Source organism: Ovis canadensis, chromosome 2 (genome assembly GCF_042477335.2).
Source record: "Ovis canadensis isolate MfBH-ARS-UI-01 breed Bighorn chromosome 2, ARS-UI_OviCan_v2, whole genome shotgun sequence".
Taxonomy (NCBI): domain Eukaryota; kingdom Metazoa; phylum Chordata; class Mammalia; order Artiodactyla; family Bovidae; genus Ovis; species Ovis canadensis.
The window spans coordinates 73,384,882-73,403,928 of NC_091246.1; the positions used below are offsets into that span (position 1 = coordinate 73,384,882).

At 41.8% G+C, this 19,047-nt stretch overlaps 1 protein-coding gene across 5 annotated transcripts in view; it reads right to left on the reverse strand.

The window, feature by feature from the left end:
- Positions 1-282: 282 nt before the first annotated feature.
- SPATA6L (spermatogenesis associated 6 like) overlaps positions 283-19,047 on the reverse strand; it is a 57,842-nt gene continuing 39,077 nt past the window's right edge. For 4 of the 5 annotated variants that reach the window (XM_069576485.1, XM_069576489.1, XM_069576488.1 and 1 more), the window contains 6 exons: positions 16,697-16,799; positions 11,846-11,880; positions 10,920-11,116; positions 4,815-4,908; positions 3,635-3,737; positions 283-470 (listed from right to left, as the gene is read on the reverse strand). In XM_069576485.1, coding sequence (XP_069432586.1) covers positions 3,648-3,737; positions 4,815-4,908; positions 10,920-11,116; positions 11,846-11,880; positions 16,697-16,799 — 519 coding nt within the window. In that variant the 3' untranslated portion in view covers positions 283-470; positions 3,635-3,647. The remainder of the gene's footprint in view (positions 471-3,634; positions 3,738-4,814; positions 4,909-10,919; positions 11,117-11,845; positions 11,881-16,696; positions 16,800-19,047) is intronic. The other variant, XM_069576487.1, reaches the window with a different exon arrangement.

Below are 19,047 nucleotides of genomic sequence, written 5' to 3' on the forward strand. Positions count from 1 at the left end.
GGAAAGGACAGGACGGGAAGTCAAGAGAAGGGAAATAGAGGTGGGGGAGAGCTGAGGGCAAGAAGGGAGGAGGGAAAAAAGAGGAAGGAGGGGGAAAAAAATAGAACATTTCAAAAACATATCCACTGCCAAAAATAAGGAACATCTGAAGAGGTATCTTGACATTTTCATCAAAATTTTAAGAAGTGCTTTCCAAATGGAGAAGAACCTACCACCCAATTATTGCTACTTTCTATTTCAAGCTCAAAACAAACATACAAACTGAAACACAAACAGTCCAGCTTGACAAGAAAACATGAGCCCCAAACACTTTAATCAGTGACTCTTACCTGGTTACAAGAGACTGGGTACAGGTTTGATTTAAAGGGGGTCAAACACTGGTGATCTGATACACAGAACAAAAATGGTTGTTCAGTTGACTCACTGAGTGAGCTCTTCATGATACTCCTGCAGCTTTCATTCAGTCTCCCCTGTGAAATGTGAAGACACTTGACATACTCTATGTGGCACTAAGAAGAAGGCAATCAACCAACACAACCAAGGAGAAGAAAATGACTTCACTCAATCCCAACCTTGGTGTGCAGCCCCTTCTCCCACACTCCCAGAATGAGGTGATATTAGGTTAGCAAGACAAATACCTATGTGACCTTGGGCAAGTTACCCAGGCTCTTTTTAGAATATCAGGATGATGACAAGCAGAGCATTTACTTCTTAGTGTTATTCTGAGTAATATAGTCCTTAGTAGCGTAGTGAAGTCGTTCAGTTGTGTCCAACTCTTTGTGACCCCATGGACTGTAGCCTACAAGGCTCCTCTGTCCATGGGATTTTCCAAGCAAGAGTACTGGAGTGGGCTGCCATTTCCTTCTCTAAGTATAGTCCTTAGCATATAGTAAATGCGTAGAAACTGCTAGATGTTACTGAGCTGAACTGTTAAATATGCCCAAATTAATTATATTCCATGGAACAATTATTTTTGAGCATGGAGGGGGCCAGTATAAAATCTGACGGTATTCCAAATTCCCCCATCCTCAAAGCACTTGCAGCCTACTGTGGAGATTCTTAGTCCTAAAATGTGTATTAAAATCCCCTGAAGAACCTTTATTAAAAAAACTGATGCCAGGCACCACCCACAGAGATTCCAGCTAAGTTGGTCTGGAGCGGGGCCTGGGCATCAGCATTTTTCAAAGCCCCCAGATGACTCTATTGCTCACTAAGGACTGCCAACCCAGAAATCTGCCATGCGATTTGTGTGCAAGGCCACTGCCTGTGTGGTCTGTTAGACTCTGACAGGACCAGGAGCCCCTGGAATGAAGGGAAGTGTGTCATTTTCTGTTGTGTGAATCCCCACAAGCCAGCAAATGAAAATCCCTTTGAAGTTGGTGACCAAATCAGAGAGGTAGCGCCCCCAAGCTTGGAGCTTGGCATCTGTAGGCTGGTTTGCTTTGTTGCTTTGATTGTAACAGAGGTGAAAGGACTCCTGTGGGAGGAAGTAAAGTGGGTCCTGCCTGCCAGCAGAGAGGGTGAGGTTAGAAGCCATTCCAGCCATACCATTTAGAGCTGGAGGCCTAATGAACTATGGCAGAATCAGAAAGCAGCATTTTAATTCACTGTTGTCCCTTCCCCACTCCCCTTTCTTGGCTTATTTCCCTTTTGCTCTGTAATTTTAGAGAGCTCTTTGTGCTGCAATTCTTATCTGCGTCTGAGAACTCCGGGGCCGGAGTTCCTTGCCCTCCCTTGAGCTGGGATGATTGTGGGTGGACTGGCTCCTGCTGCGGGCCGGCCATAGTGGTGGCAGCTGGGATCCTGGGAGCAGCTCACAGGGACGGGACACTCGGCAGGCAGGGTCGGTGCCGCTGCTCGGCCTCCCCTCCAGCCCTCTGCCTCCTTCTTGGGAGAGTTTTCATAGGAAAACAAACCAATAAACCACAATACAAGGCTGAAGGAAACTTATTTCCTAAGACAGAATTTACTAATTTTTTTCTTACCTTCTCTCTGTCCCCTCACATCAGGGTCCACATACTAGCTAGTTCAGGGCTTTAGGTAACTTGATGTTAGCATGATGAGATTCAACACAATTTGACATTTGGTAATTATGTGGGCCATGTTTCCTAAGTGGTAATTATGTGGGTTGTCTTCCGTATAAATGCCTAGATGACTATTTTAGAAATGGGAGATTAAGTGGACCAGAAGCCATCTTTAATCTACGAAGCAGAACGTTCTAAGGCAGAAGCCTACAAAAATGGAAATTACCAAGCTATCCTCACACTCCTCTGTGCCAAAGGCGGGGAGTCCTGGCCAGCTCTAGGCAAGGCAACATGTGCCTTCAAGCATGAATGACCATAAATCAGAATTTTAGGAGTCTGATGACAGTGAAACCCTAGCACGTCATCCCACACATCTTTATATTTTAAAAAGATCTGTAATAATCTTGATGTTGCTAGACTGAAGGACTACATGATACAACACCATAGGACCCTCTGAGGGATGCTCAAAGGCAATGTCCACCAACTCTGCTTGGGTTCCTCTCTTTCTCCCCAGGGTTCTCCTATCACAAGCTCCAGGTCTGGAAGACAATGGAATTTAATGGGTAAAAGCATGGTCACTGAAGCCATATCCCTTGGGTTCAGATCACAGCTAAGGCCATTCACTAGCCATGCTACCTTGAGCAAGGCATTTAACATCTCCTTGCCCCAGTTTCCCTACCTGTAAAATGGTACTGGTGATAGTACCTACTTCTTAAGAGCTATTGTGATCATTAAATAGCAACTCACTAATACAACTGAAGTATTTAAGTCAGTTCCTGGCACTCAGGAAGCACTTAATAAGGAAAAACTATTCTTTTGCTGAGCCTGGGTAGGAAGGGAAAGAAGAAAAAATGTGAAAAATGATGACAGCCCACAAAAATGACCAACTTCTTACCACACAACTGAATTTGAGAAGTGCCTCATCACTTGAATTTCAACAGTCACTCACAGAAGATATTTACTGAGCACCAACCACAGCGGAAGGTCATCTAATGCAAGGGTGGCGACAGAGTGGTAGAGGAAGGCAGGCTCGTGTTCAGGGCACACACCTGGCAGGTGCAGTTGAGCTCACCCAAGTTAAACGGGACCCCACTGTAACTCTGGCTATAAAATAGTGGGTCAGAAAACAAGAGTCCCTGGCCCAGGGAAGGTGTCATTCAAGTAGAAAGGGCAGACTTTTAAGCAATCAGCCCGCATAGAAATAGAACAATGAAAGAAAACTGCAGGAGGCTACGAAAGTGTACCTCAGAGGAGGAGGGGGTGCCACAGAAAGCCATGAGACCTGAAAGGCAAATAGAAGTGACCCAAACAAAGTCAGGAAGAAGTAGTCTAGACAGAGGGCATGTGCAAAGGGCCCATAGCAGAAAAGAGCTCGTGTCTGAGGAGCTGGAAGAGGGACCATTAGGTTAGGAGTGGGAAGGGAGAATACAGAGGAGATAAGACTGCTGGTGGACCCACACACGTGCTGTCATCACTACACTGTGTGAAGGGATAGTTCTTGTCTCCTCCTGGACTCCTGTCCACCACATTTTATAGGTGCTTTGTACTGAAAGCAGGAAACTGAAATTGTTTTAGCAATTCAAGAAGAAGCACTTAGGCTGCTTACTTACATAAGATAGCAGCTTAAAAATATTTCTGTTCATGTGCACGGTATTTCTTCAGAGGGTAGCCTGGTCTGTCGAGGATATTCTGTACTTGAGAGATGGATTCTTCCTATAACACAAACAAATCCAGCAACTGCATTACTCATAATGTAATATAGGTCAATGATATTGCATGATAGTTTTGCATTTAGGAGATCTATGAGTCCCATGTATGCCATATATGTTGTGTTCATGATATATGTATGTATTTAGATACTATTTTTTCCCCCTCTTCCTTTGTTTTTCTTCCCTCTTCCCTCCCACTTTCCCTTCTTCCCTCTCACTTTCCCTCCCTCCTCCCTTTCTTTCTTTCTCTTTACATTTTAAAGGGATTCCCCTACTTGAAAAGATTTGGAATTAACAAAGCAAAACAAATGACTCTGCAGAGAGGCAATAAAATAATTCACCACCCAGGTAATTAGGGTAATAAATATTCATTTATAAGTATGATCCTATAAATCTAGGATATGCCAGCATTTAAATAAGTCAAGATGACCAATTCAACTACATGTTATAATTAAACCCAACTAAGGGGTGCACTGTCAACCTTCCATCTGAATTGGTTTGAACTGGTGACAGGCCACAGCTAATGGCTGTGCACCTGCCATAGAAGAGTACTGAGTATATCTGTCTACGGATCAGAAACACTCCCCTCAACCCCAGTCAAGTCCAATAGTCAAAAACACCTGATTAACTTTGAGGAAAACTTTCTTCCATGTTGTGGGCTCACATAGACCACGCACGTCCCTGGATTCTTCCCTGCACTGGGATTCCTGCCCAGAGTGGAAGTGAATGTGCTTCAGGCGAACACTGTCTTCTCTAAGTCCTCTCACACGACCATGCTCCCCCTCACGTCAGGACCTCTGCCTGATGGACCCTGTGCTCTGAAGTATTAATAGCTACTACTCATCGCTCAGATTGCAGCTCCACTGTCTCTTCCTCAGGAAAGCCTGCCCTGAGGGCCAACCAAGTCAAGCACTCCCTTTCATGGGCTCTCAGCATACCATGTACCTCCTTTGGTGAGCATCACAATTTTACACTTGTTTCTGCAGTTACCTGATTAATGTCTATCTCCCCTGCTAGACTGTGAGATCCAGTTCCCATAATATTTTGTCAGCAAAGATGTCATTTCATCAGAAGTCCTGACCTTGTTTAGGTGTTGCTGAGCTCTGTGGGATGTCAGAAGACTGCAGACCCTTTCATGGATCTTCTTCCATGTGGACTGGGACCCGGGGTGGGGCCTGCTCAACAGAGTAAACAGGGTGGAGTATCATGTAGCTGATAAAAGGATGCTTATAACTTAGAAGTGAGAAAAAAGCAGCAATATACAAAACAGTGTGCAGAGTGTAGTTTCAATGTCTTTATTAAACCTACACCTAAGGAAAGCACCAGGAATAAAAACAGCCAAGATGTTAAAAATGGTCTGTGTCTGGGTGTGTATTCCTTTTCTTCCCTGCACTTTACTATTTTAGATATTTCTCCAAAGAACAAACCCTGCTTTTATATTTTAAAAATGTAATCCAAAAATTTTTAATACAAAATTTAATCCCTACTGTTTCCACCATAAGGATCTTATTTTATGTTATTTCCTTTAGGCCCTCCAGACATAAATTTAACCACAGGTCTTAACAGTGTCTTCTGGTTCCTCAAACATGAAGCATTTTCTCCCTTTCACAGGCACTTTATAGGACTTCTCCCTTGGGTAGAGTGCTGCCACCCACAACCCCCACCCCACTTGTGTTGAGTCCTTACCACCCATCAGAGCTCAGTTCAGTTATTGATTTCTCAGGAAAAGTTCCTTCCTATAGAGGAGGTCAGCTTCCCTATTTCATGCACTTAGAGACAATTCATCCCTCATTCATAGCACTTTCCCCAGTGGATATTTTGTCATTATTTGGTTAATGTCTGTCTTTTCTCCTAGGATGAAATTGGGAGTGAGACTCCTAGGCTAATAGCTCATCTCAGGGCTCTGTGGGTACTGAACACCAAATGGGAATTTACTACAGATTACTTGAATGATGAATTCATTCATTCATTTTTGGGAGGAGAATTAGTGCCAATTCTTAAACTGAGGCAGAATTTGCAATTTGATTATGAAAAGCACACTGAAAAGATATTGTCTTTAAGTGCCAAAAATTTTTTTAGCAATTGGGACAAAATCATTCTCTTTAATTAATATATAATGAACACTGGAAATGACAGAGACATGTGGGAATCAGTCTAGTTGTTACACCACCACACTAATGATTCCCTCCGCAGTTGCCCCTCCGCAAGGTCTGGGATCCACACCCAGGCCACCCATCCTGGCTCCATGTAATGAGCACAAACCCTCTGGTTTCCAGGAAGACAAGACCAAGAGAATGACTGATGTACACAAATCCATTACCAACCCAGGAAAATGACTCACAGCAAATGAAAGCACCACCTATGCTGCTGCTGCTAAGTCACTTCAGTCGTGTCTGGCTCTGTGCGACCCCATAGATGGTAGCCCACCGGGCTCCGCCGTCCCTGGGATTCTCCAGGCAAGAACATTGGGGTGGGTTGCCGTTTCCTTCTCCAATGCATCAAAGTGGAAAGTGAAAGTGAAAGTGAATCGCTCAGTTGCGACCCCATGGACTTCAGCCCACCAAGCTCCTCTGTTCATGGAATTTTCCAGGCAAGAGTACTGGAGTGGGTTGCCATTGCCTTCTCCAAGCATCACCTATAGCACTGACCATATTTAAAGGCAAGGCACATCATTCCTATACTCCTCTAAGAATTTTTAAGATGAAGGAATAGAAATATTTTGAAGCTATAAATGAAGCTAGCATTTAAAAATAAGCACCAGCTGGACACTGTAATGGAGAAGGCAATGGCACCCCACTCCAGCACTCTTGCCTGGAAAATCCCATGGACGGAGGAGCCTGGTGGGCCGTAGTCCATGGGGTCGCTAAGAGTCGGACACGACTGAGCGACTTCACTTTCACTTTTCACTTTCATGCATTGGAGAAGGAAATGGCAACTCACTCCAGTGTTCTTGCCTGGAGAATCCCAGGGACGGGGGAGCCTCATGGGCTGCCGTCTATGGGGTCACACAGAGTCAGACACAATTGAAGCGACTTAGCAGCAGCAGGACACTGTAAATGTTTCTTCACTGGGCTTGAGTAACCAGTGCCAGAATGATCCCTATACTTGTTACTATATGCATTCAGCACTAAATCTGAAGATCTCTGAGAATGATGAGTCAATAGGCAAGGGTAGTGCTATGCCTTGATTATAGCCTTATCCTAGTGCAGTGGGAAGAGTGAGGATAGGGGCTGAAGGGATGTGACACTATCCAGTCACTGGAGATAGGAAACAGGCTCGAGTGTTCCTCCCATGTTTAGGACTACCATTTGCCCCGCTGCTAGTTAAAAGGGTTTTCCATTTCCTCCCTTAAAACCCTGGGCTAAATTCGCACTCCAAAACTCACCTTCCAACTCATCCCTGCAAACTTGGCCCTTGCTGATTTCAGTATCGTCAGCAGAAACTCAAAAGGTACTTCTTGCGTACTTCTATGGTCTGAGCAGGAGGAGACTGGCCCCAGTGGCTCACATGAAAAGAATAGTGAAGGAGGCAGAGGCTAAGCACTGGGAGCGAGACCAAGACCTATATGGTTGACTACCAGGAATCCCTGAGCATGTCTTACAGAACAGAAGATAAGGAAATTGCTTGTTAAAAATCCCTCTGTTTGCAACCTGCCTTATTGATTAAGCTTGCTTTAGTTTTTTTTTTGTTGTTGTTGTTGTTCTTTTTCTCTTCCTTAATTGCATACCCTCCAAGCTTCACATAGCCTAGGAAGTATATCACAAGACTCCTTAACATCTTTACAGATAAAGCCTCTGACGTTATGGATCACTCTAGTAATGGTGGGCTTAAGTTATTCTCTAAGAACATGGAGTTGGATCCTGTTTGATTCAAGCTGGCTAAGACTGGTTGGGATCACTGATCCTAAAACTGTGTCCACACAGACATCTGATGAATAATTCTTTTACATCAGAGGGCCAAAAACTCCACCCTCAAATCATGCCAGGCTCCTCCACTTCTGAACACACACCCCATGAAGAAGCATGTAACCTAGATATGCCTGGGTAAAGCACTGATTACTTTACCTTTTCTCAACCTCCAATGGCATTTCCTTGACCTCCAACCACCTTTCCTCATGCCTAAGACCTCATTGCTTCTTTATCCCATAAATATCTCCATCCCATGCCTTTGGGGAAGCTGATCTGAGACTTGTTCTCCCATCTCCTTACTTGACTGCTCTGTGAATAAATACTTTCTCTGCTACAAACTTCAGCACCCCCGAGTTGGGCTTGTTGTACAAAGAGCAAACGAATCTGGAACGAAATCCAGTGTTCAGGGCTACCTCTGTGATCACATTACGATCAATGGGGAATGGATTCTTCCCCAAGAATACAAAGGAAAGGAAAGTGAAGTCACTCAGTCCTGTCCGACTCTTTGCAACCCTATGGACCGTAGCCTACCAAGCTCCTCTGTCCATGGGATTTTCCAGGCAATAATACTGGAGTGGATTGCCTTTTCCTTCTCCAGGGGATTTTCCCAACCCAGGGATCGAACCCAGGTCTCCCGCATTGTAGACAGACGCTTTACCGTCTGAGCCACCAGCGAAGTCTGAACAGCTGTCTTTATTCAGAACAGCTGTCTTAAAAATAGTATTTTCAGTGCCACTTCCCTGGAGGTTAAGGTGACAAACTATCCTGGTTGGCCCAGAACCGAGAGCTTTCCCAGAATGCAGGACTTTCAGGGCTAAAGCCAGGATGGTCTTAGGCAAACCAGATGACCTTTGTGTGACTATGCTATGCTTTTCCCTGATCAAGGCCTTATTTACAAAATCACAGTCTGATTAGATTCAAATTTATCAGTTTAGAGTGACTTTGGACACACAGAATTTGCTGACTCATCAGAGATAAGTGATTGAAAAGAGATAAGTGATTGTCATCATTCTACAGTTCAACTGTGCTAATTCCTGTGACTGACTCGCAAAAGCTGCCACTTGCCATTTCCTCCTCCAGGGCAACTTCCCAACCCAGGGATCAAGCTCATGTCTGTCTCCTGCATTTGCAGGCGGGTTCTTCACCACTAGTACTACTTGGGAAGCCTTCCAGCTGAGCCCCAATTCTTTAGCTTGGTTTCCACGGCCCCCCTCTGACTATCAGCCTTGGCACCCACTCATCCCCCAGGTTGCTCTAACTTCTAGAAGCTGATAGCACTCCTTGCCTTCTCACCTCCATTCCTCCCCTCCATTAACTACATAATCCAATCCCTTCCCCTCCAGGCCCCCATGAAAATGCCACCTCCTCCATGAAACATTCCAGAGTACCATCCTTCTCCTTTGTACTCTGATAGCATTTTGTCTGTACTGTTCTCAAAGTTCTGCCCTGTAGAAAGTTCTCTGTGTACATTTAAAAAAAAAAAATTCTCTGCTAGGTTGGAAGTTCTCAGAGATGAGGAGAAATGTTTTAAAAGTTAACATTTCTATCTGAGGCCTAACAGGTCGACTATGTTTCCCTTCTGAGGTATGATATTTTTCCCGTGTCAGCAAATATTTATTAAATGTCTACTAAGTACCATGAATTAGTAACTGATTCTTCATGCGTCTTTGTTTTTTTTTTTTGGCCACATCACACAACATGCAGGATCTTAAATTTCCCAACCAGGGACTGGGATTGAACCCACGCCCCCAGCAGTGGAAGCTCAAAGTCTTAAGCCCTGGACCACCAGGAAAGTCTCCAACTGTATTATTTAGATGGAAATTACTCTCAAAACTTAACAATGCAGAGTAAAGCAGACTGGCCTATCCTTCATTCAAACCAACTATCTTGAAACTATTATCTTTGGTGCTACTTCCTTAGAGCTATGACCAACTGTCCTGGTTTGCCTGGGACCAAAAAGTTTCCCACAATGCATGACATTCATGGTTAAAATCAGGACAGTTTGGGGCAAAACTGGATGGTTAATCACATTAGCAGGGAATGCAAATTGGAAAATAAAGGTTCCTGCTCTCAATCTCTGGTCTGCCCTCCAGACACATGCAACAAGGTTTGGTGTATGTGTGATGATGATATAAATAAGCCAACAAACCACGTCTAGAAAAACAGAAAGAAACTATACCCACATATTAATCATGCTTGTCTTTGGGTGGTAGGACTGATAGGTGATTTTTTTTACTCCTTTTCATTTCTCTATAATTTCCAAACTTTCTATAGTGAGTTCTTTTATACTAGTGAAATCAAAAGCTGGGGTTCTAATACTCAGTTCAGTTCAGTCGCTCAGTTGTGTTCGACTCTGCGACCCCATGGCCTCCCTGTCCATCACCAACTCCCAGAGTTTACCTAAACTCATGTCCATTGAGTCGGTGATGCCATCTAACCATCTCATCCTATGTCGTCCCCTTCTCCTCCTGCCTTCAATCTTTCCCAACATCAGGGTCTTTTCAAATGAGTCAGCTCTTCACATCAGGTAGCCAAAGTATTGGAGTTTCAGCTTCAACATCATCCCTTCCAAAGAACACCCAGGACTGATCTCCTTTAGGATGGACTGGTTGGATCTCCTTGAAGTCCAAGGGACTCTCAAGAGTCTTCTCCAACACCACCAGTTCAAAAGCATCAATTCTTCAGTGCTCAGCTTTCTTCACAGTCCAACTCTCACATCCATACATGACCACTGGAAAGACCATAGCCTTGACTAGACGGACCTTTGTTGGCAAAGAAATGTCTCTGTGCTTTTTAATATGCTGTCTAGGTTGGTCATAACTTTCCTTCCAAGGAGTAAGCATCTTTTAATTTCATGGCTGCAATCAGCATCCACAGTGATTTTGGAGCCCAAAAATATAAAGTCAGCCACTGTTTCTACTGTTTCCCCATCTATTTGCCATGAAGTGATGGGACTGGATGCCATGATCTTAGTTTTCTGAATGCTGAGCTTTAAGCCAACTTTTAATGACAGATAATAATGGAGAAATAAATAGTATCTATGCCAACTGAGCTGCCTATCCCATTTTCAACAAACATTCTGAGATATGCTTTCCAGAGGTAAGAGAAAAATCTCAATTCTAACTTCTAGGATTATTTTTCAAGGAATAATAACGTTTCATGTCAAGCTGCCCCAGATGAATATTTCTAAGGAAGCAAACTGATAAAATGACCTGACTTTTACTTCTGTCGGACCACAAGTCACTCTTCTAGCAAAGAGATGGGTGCTGGCTGCTGACCTTTCTCGGAGAAGAGGCTGATCCAGAAGAGGGCTGGGAGATCTGGAGTGCTGGGAGGTGTCAAATGAAGTTTCCTGGTGAAAATCAGCATCCCCTTGGTTACTGTAACTGGGCGAGGGCTTTCCAAACTTACTTGAATCTAAAGATGATGGTGATTCATTCCTTAAAACAATCCGTTCATCTGGCTCTTTGATAACCTGAGTGACAATGTGCATTCATCTTTAGTTATAGCTTTTGCTTTTGTTTGCTTAATTTAGAGCTTGGGTTTGGGTGAGACAAGGAAGAGAACTAGGGGCAAGAAGACAGAATACCTGTCCCCAGGATCTCCTGCAAATACAAGAGGAGTGGGAGCAGAGAAGACTAGAGACAAAATGCTCAGGAGTCAAGGGCAAGGAAAGATAACCAAATTCATTTGGTATATATTAACGAGCCAAAATAAACTCATGCTCTGAATTTTGATTTGTGAGGACTAGGGATTATTGTGTTGGGAAAGAAAAAATTTTTAGACAAAATATTTAAAGGCTATGTCAAAGGAAGCTGAGAGTACTCCATTTTCTTTGCGTATATCCATTGTCATGTTGTAACACGGAAGCTTGCACCTTCACCTGAACAAGCCAATCAGACTTTAAGAACAAGTGATTGACCACCTCTCTATATTCAATTCGATAAAAAGCAATGACAATTACTACTGATAAAGTAGGTATTGAACCTACATACACTTTCACTGGTGACTCATCCTACAAATGAAAGGAGTTTATATGAAGGGAAAAAACCAACTAAAGCAAAGCAACTCAAGTTAAACTACAGCAATTCCACAAGCAACATGAGCTAGAAATGTATTTTCAACTGCTCATGGGAGAAAGCACAATAATTGAGATTATATAGCTGGTAATAAATCATTTTACAAACGCTACTTCTAAAATTACCTTCACGTTAGCTCCAAGGCTGTCAAGAGAAGACGCTAGAAGAAAGAGAAACAGGTGTTTCAATGACTCATTATTACCAGTTACTCCTAAAGCTGCTATTAAATTTATTGCACAGCAGTACAAAAACATTACACAATGAATGAATTATTAGAGAACTTAAATGATGCCTTGTAAATCATACCATCACTTTTAATTCTCCCTGAAGTCACAGAAATTCTATGAGTTTTTTTCTGTCACCTTGAGGTAAACAATAACGTTATATTAATGGCAGTACATATGGATATAAGAAGGGTAAAAGTGAGTCTAAAGTGAAGCAACAAGTTCAGTAGCCCTTGGGGGCAGCTTGGAAAACACATTTGCCCAGGTGTCCACAGCCTAAAAGAAAACCATGTGGCTCAATATAAAATTCAAACCTCTGCCTCTCTGGCATTCCCTTTATATTAGGTTTACATAAAATCCTACTTACACAGAAACTCTGAGTATACTTGTCCAAGACAGACAAAAACGAATACATGAGAGCTTGAGAAAACAACACAGCAAAAGTGAAAATCATTATGATTACATTAAGTAGATCTAATACCAGAGAATGATGAGAATTACTAGAAGTAATAAATACACAGACAAAACCAAGACTAAATGAGATTGTTCCAGATTGAAAATAAAATGCTTTTGAAATGAGTATTTGCAAGCCTATGCTAAGACCACCATGGCTTCCCCCAGCTGACTGGGACTGAGGCAGTGACAAGGGACTGCTGATTCCCCTATGCCACTAGTGATAAGAAGGAAGATATAAAAAGGGATTTTTTTTTAAGCATGTGAATTGTCATATTCTCTGGGCATGCATGTACATATGTGGCCATCTTGTCCCAAAAGCTCTCTTCTACCACACTCCCAGCTGAGCAGGGAATCAGTAGTGCTAAGGCCCTTTTTAGCTATAGCCACAAACCTGCCCTTTTGCCTAGGAACCCCCTTGCTACTGATCCCGGGGGTTGCCCTTGTTCCCTTGCTTCTCAAAGTGTTTTCCATGGACCAGCAGCATCGGTATCACCTGGAAGCTTGTTAGAAAAGAAGGATTCCAGGTCCCACCTCAGCCCTATGGAATCAGAATCTGCAGTTTAACAAGACACCCAGGTGATTCAAATGCACATTGAAGTTTGAGAAGCACTGCTTTATTCTACCTTAGGCCCGGATGAGTGAGCTGACAGGTGACCTAAGGAAAGGTCTGGCTTGGAAGCTACAGGGATTCCAAGGATCTGAGCCCAGAGGTCTGAACGTCTTCTCTAAATGTAGGTGTGCCAAAAACTTGATGTGTGACCTGTACACACTCTGTAACCTCTCTGGAACCTTAGTTCTCCACCTGCCAGGATTAAGAAGAGACAAAGGCCGAGACCAATGTGATACATGACCCCATTGTTATTTAGCTAGCATTAAGCCCAGCTGTCCTCCCCGGGGAAGGACACTTTCTGTTGCTTGATTTCAAGGTAATGGGTAAGACCGTGCTGTTTTTATGGGCTACATGGGTGATTTTCAATCTGAATATCAGAGAAGATGAAGCATTTTCTGCCTCAAATCCCATCACCTGTCTTTGACTTGTTGCTATAAAACAGTCACTGTGATCTAAGAGAATACTGGCTTGAGTTATCACAAGAGACTGTGCAGCCCCTTAAAAGTAGAAACCCTTCAGGCTAAGATAGAAAACCTGTTGTCAGGGATGGTGTAAGTCCAGGTCAGGAGAATGGGCTATGACCATCCCTTTCTAGCCTAAGAATTAATTCAGAAATGGTTGAAATTCACTGCCATGACATTCAGTACTGACACAGGTTCATGTATTTCACTCATAAAGTTCAGTTGAGTTAAAGTTCAGTTCAGTCACTTAGTCGTATCTGACACTTTGCAACCACAAGGACTGCAGCACGCCAGGCTTCCCTGTCCATTACTAACACCAGGAGCTTGCTCAAACTCATGTCCAGTGAGTCGGTGATGCCATCCAACCATCTTACCCTCTGTCGTCCTCTTCTCCTGCTGCCTTCAATCCTTCTCATTATCAGAGTCTTTTCCAATGAGCCAGTTCTTCGCACCAGGTGGCGAAAGGATTGGAGCTTCACCATCAGTCCTTCCAATGAATATCCAGGGCTGATTTCCTTTAGGATTGATTGGTTTGATCTCCCTGCTGTCCAAGGGACTCTCAAGAGTCTTCTCCAACACCACAGTTCAAAAACATCAATTCTTTGGTGCTCAGCTTTCCTTATGGTCCAACTCTCACATCCATACATGACTACTGGAAAAACATGTAGTAGACGCATGATGTACTCTGCATATAAATTAACCAGTAGGGTGACAATATACAGCCTTGATCTACTCCTTTCCCAATTTGGAACCAGTCCATTGTTTCACATACGGTTCTAACAGTTGCTTCTTGACAGACATACAGATTTCTCAGGAGGCAGGTCAGGTAGTCTGGTATTCCCATCTCTTTCAGAATTTTCCAGTTTGTTGTGAACCACACAAAGGTTTTGGTGTAGTCAATGAAGCAGAGGTAGATGTTTTTCTGGAATTCTCTTGCTTTTTCTATGATCCAACAGATGCTGGCAATTTAATCTCTGGTTCCTCTGCCTTTTATAAATCCTGCTTGAATATCTGGAAATTCTCGATTCATGTACTGTTGAAGCCTGGCTTGGAGAATTCTGAGCATTACTTTGCTAGAGTGTGAGATGAGTGCAATTGTGTGGTAGTTTAAACATTCTTTGGCATTGCCTTTCTTGGGATTGAAATGAAAACTGACATTTTCCAGTCCTGTGGCCACTGCTGAGTTTTCCAAATTTGCTAGCTATTGAGTATAGCACTTTCAAAGCATCATCTTTTAGGATTTGAAATAGCTCAGCTGGAATTCCATCACCTCCACTAGCTTTGTTCACAGTGATGTTTCCTTAGATCCACTAGACTTTGCACTCTAGGATGTCTGGCTATAGGTGTGTGATTACACCATTGTGGTTATCTGGGTCATTAAGATCTTTTTCGTATAGTTCTTCTGTGTATTTGCCACCTCTTCTTAATATCTTCTGCTTCTGTTAAGTCCATACCATTTCTGTCCTTTAGTGTGTCCATCTTTGCATGAAATGCTCCCTTGGCATCCCTGATTTTCTTGAAGAGATCTCTAGTCTTTCCCATTCTATTGTTTTCCTCCATTTCTTTGCATTGATCACTGAGGAAGGCTTTCTTATCTCTCCTTGCTATTCTTTGGAACTCTGCATTCAGATGGGTATATTTTTCCTTTTCTCCTTTGCCTTTAGCTTCTCTTCTTTTCATAGCTATCTGTAAGGCCTCCTCAGACAACCATTTTGTCTTTTTGTAATTCTTCTTCTTGGGGATGGTTTTGATCGCCACATCCTGTACAATGTTACGAACCTCCATCCATAGTGCTTCAGGCACTCTATCAGATCTAATCTTTTGAATCTATTTGTCACTTCCACTGTATAATCCTAAGGGATTTTATTTAGGTCATAATGAGTGGGTCTAGTGGTTTTCCCTACTTTCTTCAATTTAAGTCTGAATTTGGCAATAAGGAGTTCATGATCTGAGCCTTAGTCAGCTCCTGGTCTTGTTTTTGCTGACTGTATAGAGCTTCTCCATCTTCAGCTGCAAAGAATATAATCAATCTGATTTCTGTATTGACCATCTGGTGATGTCCATGTGTAGAGCCATCTCTTGTGTTGTTGGAAGAGAGTGTTTGCTATGACCAGTGTGTTCTCTTGTTGTAACTGTTAGCCTTTGTCTTGCTTCATTTTCTACTCCAAAACCAAATTTGCTTGCTACTTGCCTATTACAAGTATCTCTTCCTGCTTTTGCATTCCAGTCCCCTATGATGAAAAGGATATCTGTTTTTGGTGTTAGTTCTAGAAGGTCTCGTAGGTCATCATAGAATCGTTCAACTCCAGCTTCTTTGGCATTAGTGGTTGGGGCATAGGCATGGATTACTGTGATACTGAATGGTTTGCCTTGGAAATGAACAGACCACCAGGGGGATGTCTTAACCTAGAAATTCTTAATGTATGATCTAGGGCCTCTCCATGGGTTTAAGACCTTTTAGGAACTCTGCAAGGTCAAAACTATTCTCCTAATAGTAAGACATACTCTGTCTTTTTCATTCTCATTCTTTTATGACTATATAACAGAGTTCTCCAAAAGCTATATGATATGTCATGATGTCACCACTCTGATGGCTAATGTGTGCTTGTATATTCTTGTGTTTTATAAATTCCTCAAGTTTAATGTCTAATGCTAATTGTTGATAGATATCATTCACAAACAGAAAAGCTCAGTGTGGCTCTCAACAATACTTAGCACAAAAGGGTCCTGAAATCTAAATGTATGAGAACCCTTGCCTTAACCTCACTGTTTCAGAGAGAACTGGCTCTCCTCCTTGCTGACATGCAGTCTTGTAAAGGAAGTATTGCCTCTCCTGATCTCCATCAATTCTCTACTGCATCCGATCCTAAGAAATGGTGAGTCTTATTTGTTAGCTATCTGTAGTGCCTTTTCAAGGAGATCCCATCAAGACAAGATGTTCTCTGCTTTTCCAACAGTCACAACCAGAACACACTCAGTGGTGACACTCCTTGGGGGAAGTCTCCCCAGTTCCTCCTTGGAAAGCTCTGAAACAGAAGGCATCTCTGCTGATGACTCTGCTCGTGGGAACCCCCTCCCTGGAAACTCCCAGTGACAGGGCACCTGAGAATTAGACTCTGAGTTTCCAGACAAATGTGTGATTCCTCAGAATGAAAGAAGACTTAGAGGTAGGATGCATTTGTTCCCATGGAGAAACTACACAGGAGTAACAAGAAAATCGAATACCTCTTCTCACTGGAAATGGAAAGTTTGAAAAGTTAGATTTTCTTCTAGACTTCTGGGAATGATGCTGTGAACTGTTCTCACCAAAGGGCTTTGCACTGTCCACCTGAAAGGAAAAGAATGAGACCTGAACTCACTGTAGCTTGTATTACTCTTTCCTCATTCCCTGTAATACCTTTCTCCCTTTCAATCACAGTCATGCAGGTGAGAAAAGAGAAGGTTGGGAACAGATTAAATCACAGCCTCCAAGTATATAAAATGTTATAACCAACAGGGAAACCTGTTTGTCCCTACTTTCACTGAGGTTAGAACACAAAGATATGGGCTAATATGACACAGATCATATTCTAACCACTGGTAAGGCCAGTAAAGAGCAAGCGGAGTTTGTTTAACATTCTTTTAAAACAGGATAGCTTCATATTCTGAGCAGTACTGGCCTAGGTGGGGTCCTCCCTGAAGACAAGGAATTTTCATAAGGTGATCTTTCAGCCTTCCACATCCCCTTTCAGTCTGAGTGTCTATATCCTTGAGAAAAAGAACACTGGTGACTGTATTATTTTAGTTAAGGTGATCACATTTTCCTACATTCAACAACATGATCGACAGGTCAAAATACTTGAAATAGAGACTCTTCCAGAATGTCTATGACATACAGTTGCTTAATTTTCTTTGGAAAAAACCTTGGTTTTTATTTTTTTAATGTCAAGAAGTCATGTTATACTATTATTCTTCATTCTACTACAAGAAATAATTTTATTAGAATTTACAATCTTGACAACATCAGGTCCTCTACATTTTAGTTTTTCTACTTAAACATCAGATATCATCAGGAAATCTAGGTAAATAAAAGAGTTAATATCTATAAGCCCTTAGGAAAGAGCTTGGCACATAGTAAAGACTGTATATGAATTTGTTAAATAAAGGTATCATGTAAATTTTAATTCCCTAAGAAAACTTCAAACATTTTAAGGTTATTTAGTTCATAATGGCATACACTAAAGTTGTGTATTTTATTAAAATATATATCAAATGGAATAAATCAGACCCAGTATACTAAATTTAACAATATTTGTATGAAACTATGTTTAGAGTGCTAGATTTTGCCAGACATTTTTACAGGTTACCTGAAGAAAACACCTATCCTGTATTTTCTAGCCAAACATCTCTGTTCTACCTGCAAACCAATGCTATAACCAGTCATCTTAAAAGCACCTTGACCTTGGGATTTACCATGCTTCATTTCTTGTGTCTAATATACAAACATCACACAGGTAATTCTGAGTCAAATTATCAACTTGACAATAATATCAATCATTAACAATCTGGAGAATAAATGAACTACAATGTAGAATAGAGTTCATGAAAAACAGGAACTATATTCATTGAAAAGTTGCAGGATATAAAATTAGCACACAGAAATCCCTTGATTCCTATACACTAACAATGAAAGAACAGAAAGAGAAATTAAGGAAATAATTCCATTCACCATTGCAATGAAAAGAATAAAATACATAGGAATAGATCTACCTAAAGAAACAAAAGACCTATATATAGAAAACTATAAAACACTGATGAAAGAAATCAAAGATGACACAAATAGATGGAGAAATGTACCATGTTCATGGATTGGAAGAATCAATATAGTGAAAATGAGTATACTACCCAAAGTAACCTATAGATTCAATGCAATCTCTATCAAGCTACCAACAGTATTTTTCAGAGAATTAGAACAAATAATTTCACAATTTGTATGGAAATACAAAAACCTTGTATAGCCAAAGCAATCTTGAGAAATAAGAGCAGAACTGGAGGAATCAACCTGCCTGACTTCAGATCATACTGCCTGCCTGTAGACTATACTACAAAGCTATAGTCATCAAGACAGTACGGTACTGGCACAAAGACAGAAAAACAGATCAATGGCACAAAATAGAAAGCCCAGAGATAAATCCATGCACCTATGGCTACCTTATCTTTGACAAAGGAGGCAAGAATATACAATGGAGAAAAGACAATCTCTTTAATAAGTGGTGCTGGGAAAACTGGTCAACCACCCATAAAAGAATGAAACTAGAACACTTTCTAACACTACACAAAAAAATAAACTCAAAATGGACTAAAGATCTAAATGTAAGACCAGAAACTATAAAACTCCTAGAGGAAAACATAGGCAAAACACTCTGACATAAATCACAGCAGGATCCTCTATGACTCACCTCCCAGAGTAAGGGAAATAAAAGCAAAAATAAACAAATGGGACCTAATTAAACTTAAAGGCTTTTGCATAAAGAAGGAAACTATAAGCAAGGTGAGAAGACAGCCTTCAGAACAAGAAAAAATAATAGCAAACAAAG